The sequence below is a fragment of the Stegodyphus dumicola genome, chromosome 6 (genome assembly GCF_044657685.1).
Source record: "Stegodyphus dumicola isolate Sdum_Otavi_A_Nest chromosome 6, ASM4465768v1".
Taxonomy (NCBI): Eukaryota; Metazoa; Arthropoda; class Arachnida; order Araneae; family Eresidae; genus Stegodyphus; species Stegodyphus dumicola.
The window spans coordinates 229,688,522-229,708,117 of NC_140773.1; the positions used below are offsets into that span (position 1 = coordinate 229,688,522).

At 29.3% G+C, this 19,596-nt stretch overlaps 1 protein-coding gene across 1 annotated transcript in view; it reads right to left on the reverse strand.

Moving 5' to 3' along the window:
• Window positions 1-19,596, reverse strand: part of eIF3l (eukaryotic translation initiation factor 3 subunit l) — a 58,188-nt gene that overhangs the window by 11,104 nt on the left and 27,488 nt on the right. The window contains exons 8-16 of the mRNA XM_035351798.2: window positions 17,868-17,948; window positions 15,433-15,523; window positions 12,220-12,374; window positions 7,572-7,745; window positions 5,167-5,300; window positions 4,977-5,085; window positions 1,105-1,178; window positions 960-1,017; window positions 779-814 (exon numbers count right to left, since the gene is read on the reverse strand). Of these exons, the coding sequence (XP_035207689.1) occupies window positions 779-814; window positions 960-1,017; window positions 1,105-1,178; window positions 4,977-5,085; window positions 5,167-5,300; window positions 7,572-7,745; window positions 12,220-12,374; window positions 15,433-15,523; window positions 17,868-17,948 (912 nt within the window). The remainder of the gene's footprint in view (window positions 1-778; window positions 815-959; window positions 1,018-1,104; window positions 1,179-4,976; window positions 5,086-5,166; window positions 5,301-7,571; window positions 7,746-12,219; window positions 12,375-15,432; window positions 15,524-17,867; window positions 17,949-19,596) is intronic.

Sequence of the window (19,596 nt, forward strand, 5' to 3'; positions counted from 1 at the left end):
AAAATTACAAGTGAATTAGCAACCTGCAGTTTCTTGGAAGTCCTGACTTCCATATTATTCGAGCATTAATTTTATTAGCAACAACAAAGAAAGTCATTTCAACTGAAAATTGGAACCTGTGAAACAAAGCTGAAAACATACACAGTCCCAACCATAATTGCAGCACAGAAACAGAACGGATTTTAAAGTGAGCACTATCTTTAATAAATAACATTTTATATCATAAAAATACTGAATTTTAAATTAAAAAAATATTTGCATAAAAGTTTTTAATGTACAAGAGGACTGCAAAACTTCACACACATACCATCAGTATATTTGCGACTAGCAGATTTTGCATTTCAATATCATAAATGTTATTACATTATAATTTTGGCTTCCAATGACTAGAAATTTAAAACACTAATTTTGTTTACACTGAAGGTACTTCATAGAAAAGAATTCTTATAAAAACGTTACATTTTTTACCTGCAGTAAGTCTGTCTGTACAGATTCTTACACAATAAAAAAAAAAATAAATAAATAAATAAATAAAATAAAATAAAATAAATAATTCTAATAAATTTGAGTAAATCAGTGTACTTTATGCTAAAATTTGAGTAAATCAATGTACTGTAAATTTTGCTACCTACACATAAAAAATAATCACCTAAATTTATATCAAAATATCAAAAATAATGAAGAGTGTGAAACAAAATAAAAGCCATTATATATTTTCAACTGTGCTACAGGTCAAAAATAAAATTACCAGATAATACACAGAAATTTATAAACATACCTTGAAGCAAAGAAGATAATTCACTACACCTTCTTTCTAAATGGTTTAAAAAATTAAAAATATAATTAAAAAGTTTGCCATTTAAATGCACAAGAGATATTGATACATTCTGTATTATCTTTTAATCACACAGCAAGATATTAAAATACACCTATTTTAAAAATTTAAATAAACCAATTACCATATCCAGAAATGTAGCAAGTTTTGCTATGGGCATTGTAGTATATAACTTTAAGTAACTAGAAGGAAAAAAAAAATTAAGAAAGAAACTCTAGTTTGATATCTGCAGAATATTAGTTTAATCAAAAATTACTTTTCATAATTACCTTCTGATTGTTGGGAGCATAAGTTGCTGCTTAATTTCATCCATGAATACTTTTAACTGAGCAACAAATGGTTCCTGAAATGCAAAAATAGTACATTAGAGAATGCACATATAGATATATAAAGGTTACCTATGTTAATAATTTAATAGAAAATGATTATTACCTTATTGTAATACCAAATGATAAGAATTTGGTGTAGCTACATACAAGTAACTACTTGGTCTGAAAATTTAATAAGCCTGCTTTTTTGATTGGCCAAGTAATGAGAGAAAGATTGGCAGATAGTTTTTTGTTCAAGATAAATGCATTGTCGTTAAAACTGTACAACAGTTTGTTGTAGAAAATGTAGTATGGTTCCAAATACCAACACTAAATGGAACTAAAACCTATTTACATAGTTGAAAAATCTGGTTTGAATATGTTTCTGTAGGCCAGATATGTATTAATTGTAAATGTTATGCTAGTAACAGAATTTTACTCTTCAGTTTAGTTCAGTTCTTTTTTAACAAAGATTTAATTTAAAAAATATATTTTCTTTCTATAAGACAAAATAAAACACACTTTTTTGAGCAAAAACTAAGAATTATCTTTTATCTTCTAGGAAAATGATTATGCGGCACAAGAACACAAAATCCTACTCTTATTTTTGCTGCAATAAAATTAAATAGGAAATTATTTTTTTATTTGAATAAAAAAATAATCCACTTCTGTTCTATAATAATTAAATTTAGATTAAAAATATAATAGACATTAGATCTATTTGTTTTCTTGTAAATCTCCATTTAGCAGCCAAATTTACGCAGAGCATCATAGTGCTAACCTTGAAACATGAAAAAGTAAGAGTTTCCAGAAGGCTCAAAAGGACTCCAAATTTACGTAAATTCAATTTATAATGCACGACTCAGATTACTGAACTACTTCTAAAATGATTTTGATGTAAAATACATTAATATTAATTAGATGTTTTGTATTTTTTTATTCTTGGGCTAATTTCATCATTTTGTATGTTTCTTATAATTTATACTGAGAAAATCCTGAGTAGAGAAAGACAGCTTTCAAGTACTTTTAAATATGATAAAAATTAACTTAATAGTTACAGTATACAGTTGTGCGGATAAACTCAGTAATGTCCCATATATTCATGTAGAATAAAATAAAATACAAATATTACCAGACTAAACACTGATTGAATCTGCATAAAATTTCTACAAATGTATATCAAGAAATTTAAATTGAGTAAAATTTAACAAGAAAAATTATACCAAAAATCACTAGGCATAAAGGAATGGAATTTTCTCAAATAAAGTTTCATTATTTAAATAAATTTCATCAATTTCTGAGAAATATTTTCCTAATTAAAGACAGATCCGAAGATGTGATGAAAGCAGATCATAATCAACACATGATTGTTCTTCCATTAACGTTTGACAGATTACACATTAGTCAAACATTGTGCATCTCGGCATAAAAACGTATAAATTAGAAAAATAATTACAATTTGAAAACTTCAGACTACAGAAACTAACACAAAGAGTTTACAATAAAGTTGCAGAAAATTAAATATGGCAAAAAATTTTAAATATTAAAATCATAAGAATGAAAACTTCTATTTATCACCAGAAACAGCTTTTAGTTAAGCAGTTATGACAGACCCACTACTCTAAGACTGTTCCCCCTACACCAAAGATATAAAATATAAATATCTTATATTTCAAATAAGTTATTCAAAATTGCAGAACCAAAAAAAATGTTATGATGTTACTTCATACAAATTAATATCACATGGCGACTTAGCACTTATTAAATAAAGACTTAATTACTCAAGACATAGTTATGCATTTATTTCACAGGATCACTTGCAACCACTCAAAATATCAACATTTCTTTATTTTAACTGAATATCAAATCTACTCAGTCAAACAAGTTGATAAATTTTAAATAAGCTTAATTTTATTTGATCTGGGCGGGATTGATGATTCAGGCAACTGCTATTCTGTATTGAAATGAAGAAGATATTATAAAGCTTATTTCTTTTCTATCCCTGCACTCTTTTTCCACAGATTCCAAGTTTCTTAAAGAGGCAATAAGTGTGAACTTGAGCAAAACCTGAGACTTCTGTTCGCAGGCATGAAAGTTATGAAGTCTATTCCAAAAGTTCATAAACCGACAATACTACACTAATTCTATGATTATCACTTGACTATCTGAAAGATAGATGGTAGCATACTATAAAGCTGTAGTGAGCATTACAGTAGTAAGAAAGATACATTAATGACTGCCCCGTAAACAATCTGAGTTGAAGCTATTGAATTTTGCATTAAGTTATGCAACAATGCCCAGGAAGCATTTGAGATGATAAAACCAATGCATGGTGAAGAAGAAAATGCTAAACTGACTATATTCAAGTGCCAGAAGCATCTTGAAGAAGGTAAACACATTGTTCAGGACGATCCAAAAGATGGGCATCTATCCATATCTGAGAGCAATGAGAACACTAGGAAAGCAGAGACACCATTGAAAGAAAAGCGATATTAACCTGTTCAGAATTATTAGGTAAACTCGGTACTTTGTTATCTAGCTGAAAGCAATCTGGATTGAATTTTAATTTTGAACAATCGCTGCAGTATTAAGAGGGAAATAGAAGAATAAACTTAAAAAATGGAGAAGCAATGTTTACACAACTGGACAATAATAATAATTAAAAAACGCTATAAGTTTTTACATATGTAATTCTTACATATTGCTGAGTATAAAAAAAATTTATGTTATTAGACCAGAAATACTAAGTTAATCATGCGAGACCTGTCTGTCTTAAAAAAAGACCTTATCTGAAAATTTCTGTATTTTTTTAAAGATAAATACAAATGAAACTTTCTTTGAACTACATTACTTATTAATTTTACCATTTTATCATCTCTTAGGCAGCTGGAAAATTTCTTTTTTTAAAAAGTGAGTATGTTCATTCATAAAAAAGTTATTCGCAGGCTGCATGACAGTTCCAAAGAAGTTAACTTTAAGCCATTCAGAGAATTCTGCAGTGACTTGAAAAAATGAATATCCAAGAAAGCAAGGTCCGGTGAATATTGGGGGGACACTAAAGCACCCCACTAACTGAAATTGTAGAATCTTAAGATATTAAGATTATGATTTTCATGAAATAACATTAGCTCTGAATGAGGTGAGAATAATATTTATAGCACAATAAAAATGAAAATATCCTGCTTTATCACATCTACTTCAGAGCTAAATTCTTTACTTTTTTAAAATTAAAAATAACTAATTCTAGCTATTTTTTTTTAAATTGAAGAAAATTTATTATTCCTATTCAGTGCAATTATTTAAAAGCAGTCAACTTGTGAACAACAAAAGCTTCTGTTAATTATAAATAATACATCTTTTCAATTTTTAATCAATTTACTTTTTCAAAAGAAACTTAAGTCTAGACAAATCTAACACTTTAATTCTCTTCATATTAGTGAAATCTAAAAATGTGCCTGAACATATGATATATAAATGTTTAAAATTAATACAGTGGTATTACTTTCAATGAAATGTTCATTTCTTACAGAAAAAATAAATAAATAAATTTTAGCTTCTTACTGAATTTAAAATGTATCAAAATATGGTTTCAGCAAGATGTTCTGTTTAAAAATATCTAAGTTATAAAAAAATTAATTTTGCATCTAGTAATAATAATACTAATTTAGACATATTTTTAAAAGCTTTGTTCCCTTATATTTTCCTCCATAACATAATGCGAAACAGTGCATTTTATAGCACACATTATGCCACAGAAGAATACTTTGACATTAATTTTAAAAAAAATAATAAATGAAAGTACATGTAGATGCAATAGAACAGAAATATTTTACCTTATGAGAAGCAGGATTTTCAATATTGATTTTCTCAAGATTTGGCGGAACTGGAGAGACAAACTTGGGACAGGCAAACGAAAAGCAGGCTTCAAATTCAGCTAAGTCTCTGTAATAAAAACAAAATCTAATTAAAGAAAGCTAAACACAGAGGAGATAAAAATGTACATAACCTTTAACTTCTAGTTACCCTCTTTGCATTCGTAATAACTTGTCACCATAGTTTTCTTTTAAAGTCGATAAAACACTCTCATCAATGCGTTGGGGATGTAAAACAAGGCATATTGCTAACAAGGTATACATTCTTTCTGTTTGTTTGTTCATCTGGCAAAAAGGAAGGGGGAATCAGCATTAACTTATATCACTAAATATTGCCTACATTTAAACGTCAATAGCAAAAATATTTACATAGTTAATAGAGGTCCTTACGTATTATCCTGTTGATTAAGAAACTGTCGCCAAGTAGTGCAATTTAGTGCCAGTTACAGATAAGCATGATGTAACTTCAATAGATTCTCAATAAATATTTTCCCCCCTGAATAAATTTATAAATTAAGTGCAATAGTTAATCCATTCTTTTTCATGTTGGGGGAAAATTTTTTTTCAAAATTTGGGATCTACAAAACAACAAATACAGGATTATTTTTAAAGTTATGTAATCCTACTAAAAAAAAAAAAAAAAAAAAAGAGTGAATTAATGAACACGATATGACTAACTGAATATGGCTGACAGAATAGTAACAGAATAGAACCATTAGCAACAGGAAGTTTGAATTCAAAGTGTTCTAAACATAGCTTCTTTTAAAATCAAAGGTCCTAACAAAACAGTAGAAATCGATGAAAGCTTATTTTGAACCAGGTTGAGTACTGATTGTTTATTAAAGAGGTGTCAGTTCCTTTAGAATTTAGCAGGACTTATTGCTGCAACTTTGACAAGATCTCCACAAATATCCATGGTTTGGTGGCAGCCAACTTTCTCAGTCAACAGGATAATATGTATGTACCATTACAGATTTTTTTTAAAAATTCACAATTACAGAAGTTTTAAAATTTCATGTATATATATATCTATAGCAGAAAAAGCTACAATTTTAAAGAAGGTTTAAAGATAAAAATTTATTGAACATCAGAGTCCAATCTACATACTATATGCAATCATCTAAATTAAAGTTTAATTCATAGCTTCTTAATACTACCGTGCCATCTTTTTTATGGTATTTACATCAACTGTCTTGGACTGTGCCATCTTTCTTTTTCTTTTTTTTTATACCACTGAACATCAATAGGATGATTACAATTATGGAAAGAAATGAGTAACTATGGTTTGTTATTTGAAAATAGGAACTTCAGTGTCATTTTTTGCCGCTCGGTTGCCTTGCAACTATGGTATCAAGAGCTGCCACAGATGGGATGGTTTGAGTCCTTTACTCCCCGCACTTCTTTTCCATTTAGTATGTTTTACTTTATGAAAAGCCCATGAACGACCTGACTGACAGTCTAAAATGAGGTAGAGAAAAGTGTTGTGCGGCGAAGATCATAAGAAAAGGAGGCTGACAACAGTCCTGAAGTCCCTTTTTAAAGAAATAGACTACAGTTTAAATTCACTCAAAAAGAAAAAAAGAAGAAACTTAACACTTTCGCTGCCGATCATGTGATTATAGGTTATATTGATAGTTAATGCTGTCATAGAAATAGATTGTACCCATATGCCGACTTACTTATTATAAGAAATATGATTTAAAAGAGATAATAAAAGATTATTACATGTACCCTATTGATTACTTAGCCTTTAAACATCAAATTTTATAACTACGTGCCAGTGTGTGATCGGCAATAGAGGAAAAATTACTTCTGCAATTATGCATTACATGCTGTCACATGGCATTTAAAGTGAATCAAAATAAGTAACAATATGCATTATTTTAGTGTGAAACTATATCACAAACATATATATATATATATATATTATAAGATAGTTACAATGATATTATTGCAAAGTATATATTTCAGAATGTTATTCGTGTATGATCTTTACGCAGAATGAAACTTGTTTCCAGTCCAAACCACATATATTTACATGCCAATACCAACATATATATTCAAAACGAAATGCCAATTGAATGAAAATCAACAATGAGACATTGCTTTCCCCACATCAGCACGTGACTGGCACCTGAGACATCTAGCACACCACACTATGCACAAGAGCATAATTGGCTCTTCAGCAATGATGCCAGTCACGCGCCAGTGCGTGATAGGAAGCGAACGTGTTAAGCAATAAAATTTTACCATATTCTCTTACTTTCAACACAATAACAGAGGTCTTGTTGACTGCAACATTTAAGACCATAAAATAATCTTAAATGTTGCAGTACATTTAAGGCCTTAAATGTACTGCAACATTTAAGGTCTTAAATGTACTGCAACTTTTTAGGGTGGTATAATGTGAGGGTCTATTTAAGACCCTCACATTATACCACCATTAAAAACTTAAATCTGAATAAATTCTGAAAATCATCTTACCATTTAGTAAAAATCTAAACTGAAAGAAAATGAATATCAAGAAAATAAAAAAATTATAATGCTCATTTGTACCTGATCAGCTTGGTAAGTCCTCTGTTGAAAGAGATTACGCTGTGTTCGTTGAATGTACAGAAGAATGTTGGAGAATGAACGAATGGCATCTGCATAACGTCTCATCATGAGGTATGAGAATCCAACATAATAGTATGTAGTGATCTGACAAGCTGGAACTCGGGAATACAAACTCTAATGATGGGGAAAATAATGATTAATGATAAGAAATATTTAAATTAAAATATACATTAAGAGTGGTCTTAAACATAGAAATAAAAAAATATACATTTTTTTATCTAACAAATTATGTATTTTTAAGTTAAAATTTTCAAATTTAAGAGAAAAGGGTAAGTCAATATAAAGAATTACAACTCATATTTGGCACATACTGATATTTTGTACACTTTAATACTTTCTACACTTATAATTTAACATTATGAAATGTAACCCCCTTTTTTTAATCTTTCACAAGCTAAACCCAAACAATTTCTCTTTCTTTCTTTTATTTTTCTTGTCTCTAGAAAATTGCAGAAATGTAGTTACTTCAAAATTATTCTATCTTTCACAAATATCACTTTTACTTTCACTAGGTTGCCCCCACTTTCCAACTGTTACTTTTATCAACAGAAACAACCGTTCAAAAATAAAAGCATTTTGAAATTTTAGAATGCACAAGGAAAACTGATTTTTTTGAAAGCATAGAATACAGTCATATAAAATAAAGTACCATTTAAATTTCTTTCATGCCACTATTCAGAAATGGTACATAAATAAAATCTAAGGTTGAGGTGTATGTACAACATATTTTAGTTTCAGAATCTTTAAGCTACTGCTATTACACAAATTTAATTTTGTTACTCTACTTTTAGTTTCTTGCTTAAAAAAGCTAACAATATTTTAAATGATTAAAAAAATAGTGCATTTTAAATTTTAAGAATTCAAATGGTTAAATATTTAACATAAAAAAGAATGATCACACTTTTTTTCATGTGCCTTATCCTGAATTAAAAACAAAATTAAGAAAAATGCTAACAGATGTGCAACATTTACTAAAAAAATGTTAATTTTTTTGGTGTCCTTATAAAATGTCACAGAGTTCTTCTTTCACCCAAACAAAAAGAAAAGCAATTTTTTTTTTTTTTTTTTTTGAACTTGAGACCCAAATTCTGTATCATTTTGTACTAAGTGCTAAATCTTACAAGGCATGGATACAAGGCAGTTTCCCTTAGAAAGTCCTGCATGGGCATCATTCCTTTCCATGTAGTTCCTAAAGGTGCAGCAGGTAATAAATAAATAGTATTCCTGAAAGAACTTCTTAATATTACTAAAGAAGGAGCATACACTCTTGATCAAGGAGTGGAATGCAGATGAAATTAGTATTTCCTGGACACATATGCCAAAGAGAATGTATGTAGCCAAATTGAAGAAAACTGCTGGTGGTTCTAAGGCAACTTATTTTGCTTCAATACTTCAGGAGATCGTATGTTGAAGCCACTGCTGGTAAACTAGGCCCTAAACCAACACTCAATGAAAAATTAGATACCAATAAATTGTCTATTCACTGGAAGGAAGACAAGAAGGCCTGGGTGATCATTACTGTCTTTACAGAATGGATCAACAAAGGATTTATCCCAGAAGTCAGATATTTATTACAATTGATAGACCAATTGCAACATTTAAGATATACTACATAAAACAAACACTTCAACAAATTTTGGACAAAATAATAAAACACTAATATAGTGTTCTCAAACTTTTTTGTCCCATGCACCTTTCACTATTGATACATGATCATTTCTCCCCTTTCCAAACATCGAAAAATACATATACTTTCATATAAATTGAGATTATTTTTAATGCATAAATTAAACAAGAAAAAGTATAAAAAATACTGTAAACACTAAAACTTAAATAATTTTTGTATGTTCTTAAAGTAAAACTAAATACTTAGCAAGTTAATAAAAGGCTAACCATATTTCCCCTTATTTAATCACTAGCGGAAGTACTCGATGCCAGCTAAGTTAGATAGAGATTAATGTATCTAACAACAGAGAGCGATATTACTATCTCCTTCTCTAATTACTGATCTTTGATGTAACAAAATTGGGTGAGTGTGTTTTCTTCTGGTATGAGTTATTTTTACTAAAAGAAGACAATTCACTTTAATGCATTTTTATTGTAAAGCTGTGTCATATACAATATTTTGAGTTTTACTGTCAGGAGCAAAAATGTAAAAATTCTTATTAAAAAATGCCAAAGAAACAAAGTAATATTCAATACTAGCAGCTTCGTTGCCAGCCTTCGTCTGGCTTTTAACTGTACTGGAAAAATGGCTGAAGGGAACACCAAATGTTACATTTACAAACTGCGTAGAATTTTACTCTGCAGAAAAACTTCATAAAAAAAGTTATTACGTATAACAAAATTACAATGAAATAAGCAATATCCTTTAATACAAATATTAATTATCCTAATAAATAAATTAACCAACTTATTTTTGCAAAATCGTAAGAACTCAAATGGTATAAAGGAGGTTAAGAACTTTGTTTCCTAAAAAAATCACTCAAAACTTTTCAATATCTTAAAAACAGTGAAATGAGCAATAAATAACATAAAAGAATACAAAAAACAAAAAATTATGAAAAGCAAAGTATAATTAATGATATTTTATCTTATATTTTCAAGAGAAAAAAAACAATGAAATAAGCTATATCCCTTAATACAAATATTAATTATCCTAATAAAAAAATTAACCAACTTTCCGTTGAAGAAAAAAAATCATGCAAAACTTTTCAATTATCTTACAAACAAAACATAAAATGAAAGCAACTCAAAAAACATAAAATCCCGCGCAAAATTTTACTCTGCAGAACAACTTAAACAAAACAAAAAAATAAATAAATAAAAATTTATTATATACATATATATATATATATATATGACAATGAAATATGCCAATCTCTTAAAAACAGTTACATAAGAAATACGATGAAAAATTGTTGCCAAACCTGTATTTCTAAAAGAATGAAACTATTCAAAATGATGCGATTTCATACAAAATCTATCAACAACAATGAGAAAGGAAAATTGTTGCCAAAACCACATTTTTAAAGATGTGAGATGTGAGAAGTGTACTCGGAAGCTTCATTAAAAAAATTGTTTAAAAATACAAAATATTATCATTTTTCCAAAATTCTTTTTGTAAAAGCAGTCACAAGGATGAAAGTTTAACGTGTCCAAAAATCAAAGAAAAATAAACTGTACATTTTTAAAAATAAACTTTTTTAGAAAAATCCCATTGAAAAGGTGTTAAGCTCACTTTGTTAAATAAATTTGTATTAATCGATTTATTGAAACACGAAATTTATTTTAAGTTCGTAAAATAGCTAAGTGCCTACGTTTCCTGACGATGTGAAAATGGAGTGTGTAGAGTAAAATCTCGCTTTCCTATAGCCCATTATGTCTCAAAATGATGCGATTTCATCACAAAACATAAAATTAAAAAAAAATTCTAATTCGAATGTCGAAAAAATCGCTTCGATGTGCACTGGCTCTTGTCTATATGCACCAATGTACCAAATTTCGTAGCCATGGGTCTATTAGCTTACGCGCAGCACGAATGAAAGACACACACAGACAGACTCTTTATTTTATTATATGTAGAGACAAGTAACACAACTGACTACGTAATCAGAGAATCATATGGTATATATATATATATCCACATAACATATGGAATAGTCATTCGTAGCAAAAATAAAAGGAAACACATTATTATTTTGGGCAAAAAATATGATTCATAATCATATATTTTTCAATCTGATGCGATATGGAACCCACATAAAAAAAATTTGATAAAAAAATAAACTAATTCTCTCTCACTATATAAGCAACAATGGCATGCAGTTTTTAATGAATTTGTCTTTCAAATCAAATGGTCATAAAAGCTCTCATTTCACCTATATTCAATTTTAGTTGATTAAATGCGGCAAAAAATTTACCATAATTGATCAGAAATCAGTAATGCAAATAAACAGACATCCTTCTTTATATAGAGGGATTTTGTAAAACTTACAAATTTTTGATTAACAAACTCTATGATTTGAAAGCGAACAGTAGCAACACTTTTCAAAATAAAGCACCCGAGATTGTTGCCACTCGGAAAATTGAGTGCAAAAATTAATATTTTCAGAGTGTTTAATTAATATCTCGGCTGCTTAAAGTCGTATGAAGATGCAACAATTGAAATTGCTTCCCACGAATTTTTGGAATCAGGAATAATGTATTTAATGTTTGGCAATGCTATTTTTATTTCATTGTAAAACTTGGAAATTTTTTATTAACAAACTCTATAACTTGAAACTGAGCAGTGGCAACACTTCTTGGAATAAAACAGATTTTTATCTCCAGCGTGCGAGACCGTTGCCACTAAAAAAAATGAGCATTTTCTGAGTTTTTAATTAATATATTTTATTTGATCTTTTTTGTAAGAAAAAAGTGGACATCAACCTTTTCCAGGGCCTAGAAAAGAACTGTAGAAGTTTGGTGATGATAGCTATAGTAGTGACTTAATGTATGGCTAATAAACATACACACAAACATTCTTCTTCATATATAAAGATAATTATTATAGTGATGCTTTAGTAAAAATAAATTTAAAAAAAACCTTTTTGTTCAGCTCTATATTTTCAAGTACTTTAATAGCTTGATAGTAATCTCCAAGAAGGGAGTGTAAGCGCAAAAGAGCAACTAAACTGAAATAGCCAAGCATTTTGTACAGAGGATGGCGTCCAAATTCACCAGCTACACTATCTGGATCACCTGTAAGGTAAAAGTTCATAAATTGTTAAATAATGATTTTTTAAATACATTTATCACACCTTCACATACATTACCATATCGATCAACAAATAATTTAACTGTAATTAATAATTAACAATAATCACTTCAGGGGAAAAAACAATTCTTACTATGAAAAGGTTTACACTGAAAATACAGAAGGCAAAAAAGCTAAAGATGAAAGAAAATGCAAAATTATGTCTTAGACATTAGCTGCTGATTTTAAGAAAAGAAAAGAAAAAAAAAAAAAAAAATGCTGGTGATATTTTGACAAATTCCATTAGTTGCATTAAATGAAATCTCAAATCATTTAAAAAAAATAAAATGAATTATTATAAATCATAACTATATAATACTAATTTTTGAGTTATGTTATAATCAAGTGACAGCATTTACAATTTTAATATTTAACTGTAAGAAGAATTTATAAATTTATCCTTTTCTTCAAACCTAACCTTCATGATATAGTTACTGGGTAGCACTATTTTAAATTAATATGCTAATCACAATCTGTCGGACACCATAGTTGATAGCTAGACTTCCCCAGCACATTTCTAGTAACACCAATGACTTCTTCAGGATTTTAACCCAAACCAATGACATATCATCTATCCTTCCTAGGGCAGCATTTATATAATTAAAGAAATATTAGACTGATTAAAGATTAAGAGATTTTTTTACTTTGTTCAATAATGAAATATACTTATGTTCTGAATCGTGTTAAATAGTTACTGTAACTATTGAAAACAGCATCAAATTGTATTTTATTTTTATAATTTTTCTCCATGTTTATTGCTTCTAAGCAAAAGTTAACCAAATTTTAATTGTTAGGAAACTTAAACCTTCAATGAAAACCAATAATGATAGTATGAAGAAATATTTTCCCCTTTACAATGAATGATAATTGTAAAAATTTGTGCAAATGAGATTCTATTTTAAAGCCCTTGTTATCAATCCTAATACATAAAAAATAAGCTGGCTTAGCAAAATAAATTAGTTAACGAGTAATAATCATTTTTTCTTCATTTTCCTTGAATAACTCCACAAAGATGACAAAAGTTTGGCTAAAAGAATCTGATAAACAAAAGTCATTCCAGTGAAAAAGAAATACAAATTCAAGAAATAAAAATGAGGTTAAGCTGCAGCTTACCGAAAAAAAAAATCTGGGTTAGTAATTGAAGAAAAAAGTACAGTTAAGAACTTAATTAAAAATTTTACTTAATGAATTAATTACTGGTTATAATTTAAAAAATAATTTTTAGAAATAGATACATGCAAGTAATGAAAAAGTGGTACTTATGTATTAGTGCAATTATGTTGCTGCAGTTCGGCGATTTTTTACAGAAGAAAAAGGTGATTGTTTGTGAAAGATCAAGAGAAAGAAGGAGGGTCTGTCTGGATGAGGATTTTGCCATTCTAAAAATTAAGAAGCAGAGGTCAATTGCTGGAAGAAGGGTGAAATGGAAAAGGCTTCTGAAGAAGGTCAGGGCTTACAAGCGGCTGCCGTGCCATTCCTGCTGCTGCTGCTGATAATGATGATGAAAAAGGTGATTCGGGGAAATTTTGGATTGCAACTTACATTGGATATGCTTATCTAAAGAACTGTTATGTGCATGGTTGCCAGAGATTGGTTGGTGGCTTCTACTAAGGTGGTTGCGATAATATCTAAGTACCAAAAAGTTATTTGCACAGCAGATAAAATTATTCCAAAATGACTAGAATATTTTCTTTTAAACAAACATTAACTTTTTGGGGGAGAAAGGAGGGAGGATTAAACTTGTTTGACTATATTTGGCAGACTATTCTTTGGCATGTTTACAAAAGCAAACTTACTTTTAATCTGTCTTGTGAAATTTCAAATACAACAGAGAACAATCTGGCAGTTCAAATGTTCAATACTAGTTCAATATTTAAAAATAAAAAAAACAAAAGCAATGCTTTGGAGCAGATGAAAAAATAACTAGATTATATTCTTCAAAATGTAGTTCCCTAGAATCATATATAATACTTTTGGGAAGAACAAGGATAACAGAATTCAGATTTTAACACTGCTTCCAATCTTGTTGAAACTTATTAGGTAAATAGTTTTGCTGTAAAGAAAAATAATCAAAAATATTGAGCTCAAGGGACACTGTAAGAAGGACTTTCAAATACTGATAGATGATATGAAGTAAATTATATGGATAAATAACTGTGATATTTTTTTACTTTGAAAAAGTGATGTAATAAACCGAATGATGCACTGACAAAATAATGGCTAAAAGAGATTCAAATTTCTTGTTTTTACTAACCAAAAAAATTATTTCTTTAAATGGTACAGGACTCTTATCCATAGATATTATATTCCACGATCTGCTGCAGGTAAGTACAAATGAGTACAATACATAACATTATGTATAATGTGAAATATCTAAACACAGTGAAGTTAATTGATAAACTGTGCCAAATAAAATACTGTTGGCAGTAAATATGTTACATATTTGCAGTACATTTTGCTCTCTTTTAAATATGAAAATAAAGAATTCTGATGTCTTATCCTTAATATCATAAATATCATAAAGTAGTAAAAACGCACTGTTGCTTTACTGATTAATAATTTGCAGTTTCAATGAATAACATAATAATAAAAATCATGCTTTTTTTATCAATGCATAGCATTAGTAAAGAAACACTCCTGAAGTACATGTGCACTTGTACTGACAGTCAGGATTGCTCTGAAAAGACAGCATTGACACATTTATGCTGCTTTATTAACCAAGCTGCATCTCTGGCACCTGTTTTTAAAATTATAAACCATTTATTTGTGTAATTAAAAAAATGTACATTGATAAACTGGAAACAACAGAAATTAGGGCATGGAGACATCACTACACATATAAAAATACTTACTATTTCAGATATGTTTTCAGCTTGGAATTAAGAGTGATATGATTTCCATTTTGTTTTTGTTCGTGACAGAAAGTAAGTGATCTGAATACTCGTATATCATATTGTATATCATGCCAGTGAAAAATAATCATTAATGCTATAAAATACTTACCACCATTAGTGTATACTTCTAATTGCCTATTGATATTTGATTTGTCCACCATAGAATGAAGAACATTAAGCACACTATGCACATTCCACGTCTAAGAAAATTAAAAATCTTAAATTTAGACTTCATAATAAGCTTATGACAATTACCTTCTTCAAACAGTACAATTTTTTTTTTTTTTTTTTGAAAAGGAATTTCATGATGAAAAATTTTTTAGATTGGAAGAGCCATATATTAAAACAATTATCATAATAAAATTCATCTATGTCAGCAAATTAACAATATACATCTCATAAAATACTTTAATAAAAAAAGTCAAAGCAAATAATTTAAAAACTGTACTATTTTATACATAACACACTACAGAAAGAAGTAATGAGAGTTGAATTTTTAACAAAAGTGAAACACATTCAAAAGTTCATAACTTCATATTTTCAGTTAAATGATATAAAGATTAAAAAAATAGCATAATGTTACTAACTTGGCACAAGACATAAAATTACCATTCTACACCTACGGAATATAGAGTAGTTTAATTTCTAGTACATTAAAGGCTCTTTATCTTCCTTACTATTGCTGCTTTCACCATTTGCTACTCTTATAAGAGCATCCAGTTCATCTTTTTTCATTTTATGATCATCTCAAATAATTCTTTGACTTCTCCTTCTTCCATACCTGAAAATATTTTGCTGCCTATTGCTTTTGCAATTTGTATGATTTTATTGATTTCATTTTCATCTAACGTAAATCCTTTAAAACTGTTGGCAACTTCTGAAAAGAGTTGATGGCAGCAAGCACATATTGTTGATGACTTCACTTGTTCCCATGAAAGTTATGCAGTGCATCTTTATGCAGTGTCTTATGAATGGAAATCAAAATGCCTTTAATGTGTCATGCTTTTCTTTGTCTAGTGTTTCATTTGCAGAGATGTAAACATGTACACAGTGCATGTGATTTTTCCTGAAGAAACAGATGGCTTTGCTTTTTTGGGTTATGGGGAACCAGTATGCTGACATCCTAAGGACTGCTATTTCATGTCAGAAGTCTTGAAATGTCATGTTTATCGCCTATGACAATCCTTTTCAAAAAACCATTTCCTTTTACTGTATAATGCTGTAAAAACTCCAAGGTTGCTCCCATGCATTTTTAGTTTTTAATTCCAGTCACAATTTTGTGTAATAAAGATTGTGAAATGCTTTGAAAAAACATCGACAAATCAGAAAATGTGAATTGCCTATTGCAATGAACTTTTTCATCAATGCAGCATACTTTCCAGATCAACCATGGACGTCCAACTACATTCTTCATCGTGGACATTTTCCTTTCCTTCATTAGACATCCTAACCAACTTTCACACCATACTTTTTTCTCACGTTCAAAAACTTGATAACTGCTCTTATTTCACAGCTGGTAAGCCAATCGATTAACATGGCAACAGTTAAACGTGACTGTTGACAAACAATGACTTAAAATGTTAACTTAAACAAACAAAATATCTAGGCTAATACGATCTCGAGTTAAACAATGTAACTACGCATGCACGACCTTCATGCTGCCACATGTGCAGGAGATATGCGCAAAGAGTACATACTTTCTGGATCAGCAAAGTATAGTATTCTGCACCACTAGAAGCCCTAGTAAGACACAAATTACGCATTTCTTTGCTTTCAGCTACGTACATAATGCCTCTCATGATGTACTTGGGTAATCGAGTTTCTGGAGTTGTAGCAAACTCCCTCACAATCTACACGAATTTCTTTTAATAATTCTTGCCAAAAAATAATTTTTAAAAATCTGGTAGCACATTTTTTTTTTTTTTTTTTAACCATGGCCTAGTTGTCTGTACTAGTGTTTTTAAACCATTTTCAGGTTCTTGAGATCATAATTTTTGGCTACTTTTAGGTCTTTTTTACAGTCGATCTATGTCTGTGGCACTTCCAATATCAAGAACTGTATGTCATTTCTTAAAATCTATTAAATGAATTCTTAACGAAATGTTTTATCTTCCACGTATGAAAATTTTTAGCTACTTTTAAGCTATTTGTAAAATCCTTGCATTCCTTTCTACATAAACTGAATAAATATCTACATATTTTTGTGAAGTTAAATCCCATTGGACTATGTGATGTAAAATCCTTGCATTCCTTTCTACATAAACTGAATAAATATCTACATATTTTTGTGAAGTTAAATCCCATTGGACTATGTGATGGCGAACACCATGAACCACCAACCTGCTTTTACTGAATTTTATATAACAGAATTAACACAATGCATCTTTTAAATTCCTTTAATTTTTCATGTATTTTTCTAAATTTTCACATATATTTTAATACTTTCCCCTTTACTGAATGACATTCTAAATATTACCCAGCTGTTTTGTAATCAATATGTTTTAAAAAGAATATACATATAAGATATATGTAAAAAAAACTTACTTTTGGATGCTGTTTAAATTGATCTATTTCCTCTGCTGTACGTTTATAAAGCATGCTTTGATAATGACTGAAATTTTGGAACTGGAAGAATTAAAGTACATGAGCAAATGGATAATTTCAAATGACTGTTTAAAAATTACACTGAAATAAATATGAAATATTAAAAATCATCATCAGATAAGTTTCCATCAATTTTTTAGTAAATTGAAAATTTTGTGTATCTTGCAGAATATAAAGGTAGAATACAGGGTTAATTTTTCCTCCATCTCAAGTTTTTGATATGAATTAACCTACCTCATCAAAACTACAAATGGAGTTTTGGAACTGTGAAGGTGATTGTGTTAAAAAATGATCTGAAATAACAAAATATTCTGCATCATTTCACAGGGGAAAAAAAAAAAAAAAAAAAAAAAAATACAAAACCTTTTTAAACAGGAGATGGGGTGTACTAATCTTATGGATTTAATAATTCAGATTAAAGAACTTTTATCTCCAATGGTTGGATACTTGCTCAGCAAATATATGATGAGAATGGCCAAATCCATTTGTCATTTAGCCATTTCAAAATGGTAAATATTGCTCAAGGTGCACCATAAGAGGTGACCCTGAACAGGGCTGTTGCCAAGCCTTATGCAGAAGTCAAAGCCACACCTTTGATTTCAGACTGAGTTAACCTCTATTAACTGTTACACCAGCCAAGGCAGAAATTACACAATTAAGACAATGTATTCTAGGATGCCTATTTATTGGTACTTCCATATTATCACAACTACCTTAATAGAAGTTGTCAAATTTTCAAACTCTGGCAACCATATGCACAACACTTCTTCAGGTAACCATATTCCATTGCAAGTGTGATGCAAAAATTTGCTGAATCACTTTTTTCTTCTGTAAAAATAGCCGAACTCCACCAAGGCAGTCGTGCTATGAGAGTACCTATTATGTGAGTAAAAATAATTTATGACACATGATTATGACAAAGCATATAAGAACTACTGTCTAAAGGAAGGGCTGCTTTTAGACAGCAGTTCTCATGTGCTTTGCCATAATCATACATCATAAATGGATGGAAGACCTTTTTAAGGAAAATTGGCTTGCAATCACATTTCAAATAGAGAAACAATGAAAATGTCCATGCATGGCAGTACTATCCAGAACCTTGTTCAAATTACCAGGGTTCGGTGGTCTTATCCAGTTACAAGAGTGAATGCTGCAGCAATTAAATTCAGAATTTATTTTAAAAAAAGGTATCATTCTAACAATGTAACATTAAAATAAATTGCACAAAACTTTCCCCACAAAACTGCATACGAAAGATCTATATAAAAACGGAAATCAGTTATTCTGCATTATTCTTAATGAAAGCATGAAACACAAAACAACTTCTCAAGAAATGCACATCTTATGTGCAGAAGACTGCATTTTAAATAATGTATATTAAAAAAAAGAGAGAAAAATACACAGAAAATCTAAATTTTTACAGGAATTTAAAGCATTTCTTACTATGATGCTCTGCACATCAGTCAAACTGACAGGTTTGAAAATTTCATAATGAAGACTAGAATTCTCACCAAAGAAGTAGGGGAAACAAACTTTTCATATCATATAAAATTTCAATTATAGTTAACTGTTTTTACTGCAATCCTCCGCATAAAGTAGTATTCATGCAACAGATTTATACAAGACTAAACTTCGAGTACACTATCACATTTTCAATTTATGAAACACT